This window comes from Macrosteles quadrilineatus, unplaced genomic scaffold, assembly GCF_028750875.1.
Source record: "Macrosteles quadrilineatus isolate MER2022 unplaced genomic scaffold, UCM_ALF_1.0 Scaffold_8__2_contigs__length_117827958, whole genome shotgun sequence".
NCBI lineage: Eukaryota > Metazoa > Arthropoda > Insecta > Hemiptera > Cicadellidae > Macrosteles > Macrosteles quadrilineatus.
In genome coordinates this window covers 34,410,212-34,419,797 of record NW_026542601.1, presented here as the reverse complement: position 1 = coordinate 34,419,797, position 9,586 = coordinate 34,410,212, and the positions used below count along the sequence as shown (strand labels likewise).

Genomic DNA, 9,586 nt, shown 5'->3' with positions numbered 1-9,586 from the left:
AAGTTTTTCCTTGCAGGTTTATGAATTTCAGATACAATTTGCCATTTAGAAACCATATTCAATCATAACATCCGTCGTACGGCTCAGTCGGAGTAATGGATATCTCTGATATTTATCAATTATTTATATTGGTCAAGGTCATTTTAAAATGTGTAAAAAAGAGGGGGGGGGGGGAATAAACCCCCCCCCCTCTTCTTTACGGGGAGGATATTGGGACAGAGAAATGTGATATATAGGATAAGCTAAGAAACAGCTTGGATTTATTAGGTTAATTAGTTACGATTGAATAATGTCCAAAAGGAAGTGTGTCAATACCATTTTCCAGTATGTATCTTTTGTTATCATTGGATGTTATTGCAATCTTCTCTTGCACAATCGTATATAGTCTATGGTTGAAGCTTCTAATGGTTTTGAAAGTTGCAATATGAACTTGGTTTTTCAAATAAACACTTTTTAAAAATGTTCAAACTTGAGTTTCTTCTTCAAATATGAACTTTTAATTCCTTTCGCCTTTTTTATTACACCAATATCGCTGTCGGTGCTTTCAGTGTATAATTTTAATGAGTATAGTTTTGACATTAGTGCTACTACTTCTTCTAATGGGATTCCGTTTGTTTCGTCTTTAAATTTTCCTAACACCTTTTTGTGTTTACCATTGTCATAGTTAGGGTGATCTACCGGGTAGTCGGAAAAGTCGAAATCGTCTTTTATACATAAATGTTCGTAAATCTTCATACATATCATGAGTTTTGATCCAATAAAGATATGCGTCGGTATCCATATATATAATTCCAATATTGTCTCTTCCGTAAAATGAAACCATCTTGTTATAATGAAAGTCGTACATGTGTGTTTTTGAAATGTCAAGTATACACATACCAACATACATAGGTCTATCCATTTTAATAGTAGTTTTGTCCATTGACACACAAACAAGATTTTCATTTATGATAATAGATGATTTAAAATTTGGTTGTTCTTACAAGTTTTTTCTACCTTTTTGGGATCCGACACTAACTTAACATTTTTATGTTTTCTTTTATTTTCTAGGGTCTTTCCAAATATTTGCATTATTCATCAGCTTAAAAAAGTCTTTTTTGGAAAGCCGATGATGCTGCAGCTCTTCTTTTTGTGTTTGAGTCAATGTATGTTTTTAACCAACATGATTGATTAAACTGTAAAACACGGTGAACCTTTTTTAATTTTAGACCAAGTTCGATGGCTTGTTGGACAACCCAAAAATGGGCAACATAGCGTTCCTTGTCGTTAAGCGTCATCATCAGCTTAGGATGTTTTCCGTCTGGTGGTATTTCAGATTTAGCTAATAGAGGTAAATCATAGTGATGATCATGAAGTGTGGATGGGTATTCAAAATCACACTCCATTATGAATCCGGTGTCTCCATTTTTTGGGATACTTGTTACATCACCTAATAATATTGGATCAATCCATTGAAAATTACCATATGGAAGTGGGTTTGACATTGCCCACCCATATAAGTTATTGGCGTCAAAATACCCTAAATAAACTGATGGGTCCTCCTTCTTGAAGTTTGGAATGTGTTTATTATTTGCTTTGACATGCCTTGTTACACTCTGGGTAAGTCCCCCACGGATACTAGATTCAATCATAAGCACCATATCAATGTCTTGTTAACAGCTGTAATGTACATTTTGTTTCTTTTAACATAGCTTGCCAAGCTAATCCAGGCGAGGTGTATGAATGTAGAGGGTCTAATCCGTAGGCCGCTATACAGGTGTTACGGAATTCCTCCATTATATCACAAAGAAGTGTTACATCTAACTTCACATAAAAGTCACTATACTCGCCTAAGGTGTTCATGTTTAACTCACTCCATACCTGACAAGCATGTTGATAGTCTTCAGGGTCAAATATTAGAATCATTTAACTGACTGTAAAAATGCCTCAAATGGGTGGGTAGTGAAGGTCTCGTTAAATCTTTCAGGATTATCAATATAATCATAAGGGTACACTCCTTTACGAAGAACCAAATCCATGTGATCAGATGCGACAATCTTTTGAGTTTCAATAAAATGTTCTCTTTGCAAATTAGCTGTCAATTTCTCTAAACTAGAAGCCATGAATCTGAAAGAGTCTACAAACCTTAATTTTATTTTACCCACTTTTTTCGAAAAACTAATAAATTTCTCCGTACTTGTAGCTAAAACATCAATCGCCCCTTTGTCTCTACCTAATTCAGGAATTATGAAATGAGAGTCATATCCACTTAAATTGTGGAACACTATTGGGATAAACTTTGGTAATTTAAAATTAATGTTACAACTGTTGCAAGCAGGGCCTTTGTAAAAACCAGTCAGGTGATCATGATCCCGAACACGCCTGTTGTCTTCTGTAAAACTACAGTCACAAAGGTAACATCTATCCGCACTTTCATGGAATGTCAATTCATCATGTGTAAGATTAATCATTGGAACTACATAACTATACAGTTTTTCCACCTTATTAGCTATATCATAAAGGTTATCTACAAATGACTTAGCAGCATTTTCACCGCGATATACAAGTGGTTGGGTTGTCAACCCGTACTGACGTAAATGATCTTCATCCAAAGTTGATTTAAGCATTAAACAAAAGCTGTTTGGTTCATGAAATTGAATTTTTTTAATTTTGCTTTGATCACACTCATCTAAAACTAAAGGAACTAACGATGACTCAAAGTCTGCATATATAACAATTGGTATTCGATATTGTTGAGCCGTTTTGTTGAATTTAATAAAAGCTCTATTAGGGTGAGGTAATTTAACCCTTACTTCGTCCTTACTATTGCAGAGACGTTGGTGGTCAAGTAACCATTCCTTACCCCCCAAATGAAATGGTTTGGCAGCGTAGCAAAAACACCGTTTGCAAATGGTGAGACTCATCTTCCTTTTGGATAACTGTCTTGATAAAAGTGCGTAAAAGTTTTTTATGTAAACATAATGTGAGATTTTACCATTTGTAAGAAGTAAAAGATCTGTATGGTCTCTACGTTCATGAGATGTAATCTGAATAGGAAACACATTATTAGACTCATCCAATCCATACACATTAACGGATGAATTAAGATTTTGTTTTTCGAATTTCTTGATATCTTTTAAAGACACTGGGTAAACCAAACCTGTAAAATTATATTTATGAGCCACTTCACTATAATAACGGCTTGGTCTATAGGCGTGCCTGTCTTCAACAAACTTTGCTAAAACAGCATACTTAAAACACTCATTGTCTTCATTTTGAACATTTATGCAAGTTCTTGTATTAGCAATCTTTTTGGGCAGTGGGATGAAACTACTACCTCTATCACCATACCCATGTTTATGTACACGTATATCTAAGCTGTCTACGCTTAACAAAGACCACCCAGATCCTCTTCCTTCATGTTCAGATATTTTAACAACAATTTCTTCCAAGCAACTGTCGACTTCAGCCTCCAGATCAGTGGTTACCATGATGGATTTATTTCGTGTTATAAACCCCCGAGGGGACACCTCATTTTGTACATTTGTAAATCTAGTGTCCAAGAGCAAGCCAAATTTGATAAAATTAAGTCTGGTTAGTTCCTGTTGTAGTGTTTTTATGATAAGGGGTTTAGCTTTTAAAATAAAATCTGACAAATCATAATTTGTATTAGAAATTTTGAAATGGTTTACTATGGCTTTAGGAAATGCTTGGGCTAATATTTCTACTGATAATTGTTGGTTTGGTGGTGCATACTGTATAACTGTTGGTCTGTTCTGTTGTAAGAAGGGGTCTTCAATCAAATCTTCATATTCCATAGGTGTTGAAGATTCATTAGACATATGTAATAGTTCATTATGAATATTGAGGAGAAATTCATCCTCAAAAGACTCATGACAATTTTCACATTGATACATTTTCGTAGTTTAAGACACTACTAAGGAAACTAGCTACATTACACACTGCATGGTTGTGTTCATAGGAATGATATCAGTTGCGTGCGTGACTTATATATATAACACAGTGTATAACCCCCCACTCTATTTATTCAATAAGGGGGAGGGGATTAGACCCCAACCCTTTCCACCAATGGCATAAGTATTTTATGGTGGTGGTGGGGGTCGTGGGCGGGATTTTATAATAACGCAGGAAGCAGCATTATAGCTTACATATTCGCAATGCCTCCTACGGACCACACGAACCTTACTGGAGTAGAGCCTCGAATCTGGGAGACTGATTTTGATGAAGCACAAAATGAAAGTGATACAGAAAACGACGAGGACTTGCAAGAGATGCTAGAGGAAGAACAACTGGACGAGGATGTGAACAACGAACAAGGTCAACCCACACCGAACAATGAATTTCATTCGGACTACTGTGAAACACCAAAGATTCCAGTTCAAGCAGATGAAGTTGAAAATGGAGAAAATAAACTTTGTCGAGTATTACAGTTTTGTGGCAATGTTCGAAGAAGATTATCCTTTAGTTCAGAGAGTGAATCTGAAAATATGTAGCTTTTTACCATTTTTTAAAAACTCTTCAGTTTAACCTTGACCTAATTGTTGGACACAGTTAATCAAGCTAATAGCATCATTACATATTACATCTTAGCAATTTTTAAGTCATGGTGACGTAGCAGAACAAACTATTTGCAATGTTAAAAACATAAAATTCTGGTATATTTATTCCTATTCTTGCTACAAAACGAATGTAGACAAAGTATTATGGCTACTAATAATTTATATATTCATTGGCTATGTCTAATAAAATTCAACACTACTTAAGTATAAATTTGACAACAACTAAAAAGTTTTGTGGTAATTTTCGAAGAAGTTTATCCTTTAGTTCAGAGAGTGAATCAGAAGATATGTAGCTGATTTTATTATTTTTTAAAAACTCTTCAGTTTAACCTTGACCTAATTGTTGGACAAAGTTATTAAGCTAATAAAATTTCCGCAACTGTATTGATCATAAAAACGATACATCTTTACGTCTTAGTAATTTGCAATATTAAAAATGGATCAGTAGGGGTTTTAATAAGAAAAACCAAACATAGAAACTTCTATCATATTTATTTCCATACTAAAAAACGAATGGTAACAAAGTATTATGGTTGCTAACCATTTATATGTTTGTTTTCTATGTCTTGTAAAGTTCAACACTACTTAAGTATAAAATGTACAACTACTATTCAAGTAAACCTGTTAACAAAGATGAAATGTAAAGGAATTAACCTTAAACAGTTAATGCAAATAAATTTTGTGTTTGTATGCCTAGATGCCTTTGAGGATTATGAAAATATATTGAGTTATATCATAAAGTGTTACACTTAATTTATACACAATGGCAATGAAGATCTTTTTGCAAAACACGAGATAAACATAATATATCTTTTAAATGTCCTTAGAATAGTTAATTTTACAATATAGAAAAATGTTGATGTAATATTGGACAACTTGAACAATCAATATGTTTTCTAAAATAACTTTATCAAAATATTATACATGAAACTTTGCGAACACATTGTTAGGATATAACAAATTTGTTTCTAATGTTTTATGAATAAATTAGATGGAAATCTCTGATTAAAATAATCTATTTCTAAAATCTCAAGGTCACTCTTTAAATGCAAAAATTGGGAACGCATTTGTTAGGCTATAACAAATGCGTTCCCAATTTTTGCATACTAAAGGAGAATTTAGAGGATAATTAAGATCAATTTGAAACTAAACCAATTTATAATGTTACAGATGCCCATCCCGAAGACCGATCACGAATTATGTAGTATCGGTGGGTTGTATTCGGGATGGTCATGCCTCTGGGTAATTTAAGTCGGAACCTGTCATTTCCTTCTCTTAAAATGACTTCACCGTTTGGTGTCATCAAAAGAATTTCGAATTTACGATTTTTGGGTAGCCTATCAATTCTGGTTTTTTTAGCTTGAATTTGTGGTGGACGACAGGGTCGAGCAAAGCCTGACGTTCGTGGTTGGCTAGGCAAAATCTTGTCTATCACAACAACACGTGAGGTGCTCGGTGTTGGATCAGATGTACAAGATTTTTCCTGAGCCTGGCTTTTGACGATTATTGATGGTCTTTCAAATGACTGAGGATTGGTAGCGACAGGTTTGCTGCTAATAATTTTAGGTTGAGTGGGTACCATCCTGCTTTTCCCCTTAGTGTGGAGGCTGCACACATTAGCATCAGAAAAGCAGGACTTTTCACAACGCTCACCTTTTTTCACCCCTTTTTGGAAAATATAAGAACATTGTGGCTTGGGCTTAAATGCAGCTCGTCTTTTGGCCATGAGTTTTACCAATTTTTCAGAAGGGTTTGAATGGGGGGGAAGGGATTCTTTTGAGGATTCAGTTTTAGTAAAGAGTTTTCTAACAACGGTGGGTGCAGCAGGGAGGGATTTGGGTGGGGGGTTTGGAATGGTAATTTCAGGAGAATCTATGTCAGGCATTTGGTTCGAGGAGGAATTTAAATTAGGAAGAGTTAGGCTATGTGGTTGAGGTTTTGGAGATGGCTTACGTTTGGGAGTGGATGGCTTTTCTGGAGATTTAATAGGAGATAGCAAGGAGAGAATTATGGGAGAGAGAAGCATGGATAGAGGGGACTTAATTGTTTGATTTTTGGGCGATGACGTAGAAGAAGAGGACGAGGACGATGAAGAAGACGAGGAAGATGATGACGAAGAAGAAGAAGAGGAAGACGATGAATCAGACCGTTTCTTCGACGAAGTGTTACCAGAAGAAGGTTTCTTCAATCTATCTTCAAACAAAGCAGAAGAAGATCCTGGCTGCGAAAGAGTCTTGGCGGCAAGGGAAGATTGAGTTGATATTGTAGTTGTTTTCTTTGCATCGTCAGACAAAGCAGATGAAGAGGATCCCGGCTGCGACAGAGTCTTGCCTGGCTGCGAAAGAGTCTTGGCGGCAGATGAAGAGGATCCCGGCTGCGACAGAGTCTTGTTGACCAGGGTTTCAGAAGGAGTTGATGATTTCATCTTCTTAACACCTCCAGTCAACGCCTCCTGAAGTTTAGATCTCTTCATGCCTGCCACTGGCTTCATTGGCTTGGTAGTCTTTCTTAAGCAGGGGTCCATGGCTTTTCTGCAGGCTGGCAACAGAATGATGTTATTAACCAATATGCTCTCTCATTTATACCCACCCTAAGTGGTGGGGGATATAGATAGACAGAGTGGGGGAAGATTTGAGTGTGGTAAAGAGGTGGGGGAATAAGTACATCTAAAAGGAGGAGTTGCATGTGGGCAGAGAAACTATTTTAAAGATAAAGTTTCAAACAACCAATAATACAAGTAGGTCAAGGTCATTAGTTATTTAAAAAAAAAACATGCAAAGATTCAAACCACTAACACCAAGTCACAACTACTAAAGCAAATTATCTAGCAAGAAAGACTAAACAGTACATGCATGAAGAACTTTTAGACATATAACATAGGCAAGGGCTTGAAAGGAGCAGCTTGGGTTTACCATTGCTGTATGTTAAGGAAGGGTAGAAATGGGACTTGGTTTGACCACTGTCGCATGTTCAGGAAGGATTTAAATACAACTTGGTTTGACCACTGTTGTATGTAAAGGATGGATAGAAATGCAACTTGGTTTGACCACTGTCGCATGTTCAGGAAGGATTTAAATACAACTTGGTTTGACCACTGTTGTATGTAAAGGATGGATAGAAATGCAACTTGGTTTGACCACTGTCGCATGTTCAGGAAGGATTTAAATACAACTTGGTTTGACCACTGTTGTATGTAAAGGATGGATAGAAATGCAACTTGGTTTGACCACTGTCGCATGTTCAGGAAGGATTTAAATACAACTTGGTTTGACCACTGTTGTATGTAAAGGATGGATAGAAATGCAACTTGGTTTGACCACTGTCGCATGTTCAGGAAGGATTTAAATACAACTTGGTTTGACCACTGTTGTATGTAAAGGATGGATAGAAATGCAACTTGGTTTGACCACTGTCGCATGTTCAGGAAGGATTTAAATACAACTTGGTTTGACCACTGTTGTATGTAAAGGATGGATAGAAATGCAACTTGGTTTGACCACTGTCGCATGTTCAGGAAGGATTTAAATACAACTTGGTTTGACCACTGTTGTATGTAAAGGATGGATAGAAATGCAACTTGGTTTGACCACTGTCGCATGTTCAGGAAGGATTTAAATACAACTTGGTTTGACCACTGTTGTATGTAAAGGATGGATAGAAATGCAACTTGGTTTGACCACTGTCGCATGATAAAGATTCATTCAAACCCTAGATAGACAAGGGTTTGAAAGGAGACAGAACATGATGTGTACCGTGCGAGTACACAAGATGTAGTGAGGTTTGAAAGAGATTCAACTAGTTTTGTGCGCTCTGGTGGGGGGTTGGACTAAGTGGAGGCGTGGTCTACTCAGCCAATCACAGGACAGGTAGCGTAGTGGGGACGGGGCTTGCTGGAGGCGTGGTCTACCCACCCAATCAAAGGATATGAGGTGTAGTGGGGGACTAGCAAGAGCAGCCATTAATTATTAATATTTATTTTGATATTAATATTATTTGAAAGATAGCGGAATAGCCGTTTTAATAATCCAAAACAAGATACGTGATTTTATAATACTTATGGAGATGCAAATTACAATTTAAAATATATTTTTTGGCTTAAGAATGTTCAATAATACAAGAAACAATAAGAACGAGATATGAAGTAAATTAAATTATTAACCGAGCTAAGTAAAATAAACACATAACAATCGTAGCATTTTACAAATACTATTAACTAAAATATATTTAGTTGTACATGTATTTTTTAAGGAAAGATTACAAAGAGATAGAAACCATCTGAACTATGCGTAAACTAAGATTTTTCAAATAATTACCTGTAGTAAATCAGGAATACTCCGTGTTTCAAGTAAAGCTGCGTTAGTTAACTCTAGAAGAAAAAAAAACACATTAAGCAATTAAGTATTAGAACCATTTTATATGTTTATTTTGAGAAGAACAAATCATATGTTAAGAAAATCGTATAAAAAACAACCAATTTAATCGAGCTATATTTTAATAAAGTCAGCAACTGACTATGAGAAGTACCTTGATTAATATTATAATTTAAGAGCATAACAAAAAGTGAAACAATTCATGTACGTGAGAAAGCAATTTGAGATAAAAGAACAAAGAATAATTTAATATAAATACTATTAACTAAAATATATTTAGTTGTACATGTATTTTTTAAGGAAAGATTACAAAGAGATAGAAACCATCTGAACTATGCGTAAACTAAGATTTTTCAAATAATTACCTGTAGTAAATCAGGAATACTCCGTGTTTCAAGTAAAGCTGCGTTAGTTAACTCTAGAAGAAAAAAAAACACATTAAGCAATTAAGTATTAGAACCATTTTATATGTTTATTTTGAGAAGAACAAATCATATGTTAAGAAAATCGTATAAAAAACAACCAATTTAATCGAGCTATATTTTAATAAAGTCAGCAACTGACTATGAGAAGTACCTTGATTAATATTATAATTTAAGAGCGTAACAAAAAGTGAAACAATTCATGTACGTGAGAAAGCAATTTGAGATAAAAGAA

The 9,586-nt window shown here is 35.2% G+C and overlaps 1 protein-coding gene across 1 annotated transcript; it reads right to left on the bottom strand.

Moving 5' to 3' along the window:
- Nucleotides 1-5,715: 5,715 nt before the first annotated feature.
- LOC129000311 (uncharacterized protein DDB_G0271670-like) lies at nucleotides 5,716-8,927 on the bottom strand. Its single transcript, XM_054427273.1, has 2 exons — nucleotides 8,873-8,927; nucleotides 5,716-7,097 (listed from the first exon to the last, which is right to left on the bottom strand). Exon 2 carries the CDS (start codon nucleotides 7,081-7,083, stop codon nucleotides 5,716-5,718), a length of 1,368 nt encoding a protein of 455 aa, XP_054283248.1. The 5' UTR covers nucleotides 7,084-7,097; nucleotides 8,873-8,927.
- Between the last annotated feature and the right edge of the window lie 659 nt (nucleotides 8,928-9,586).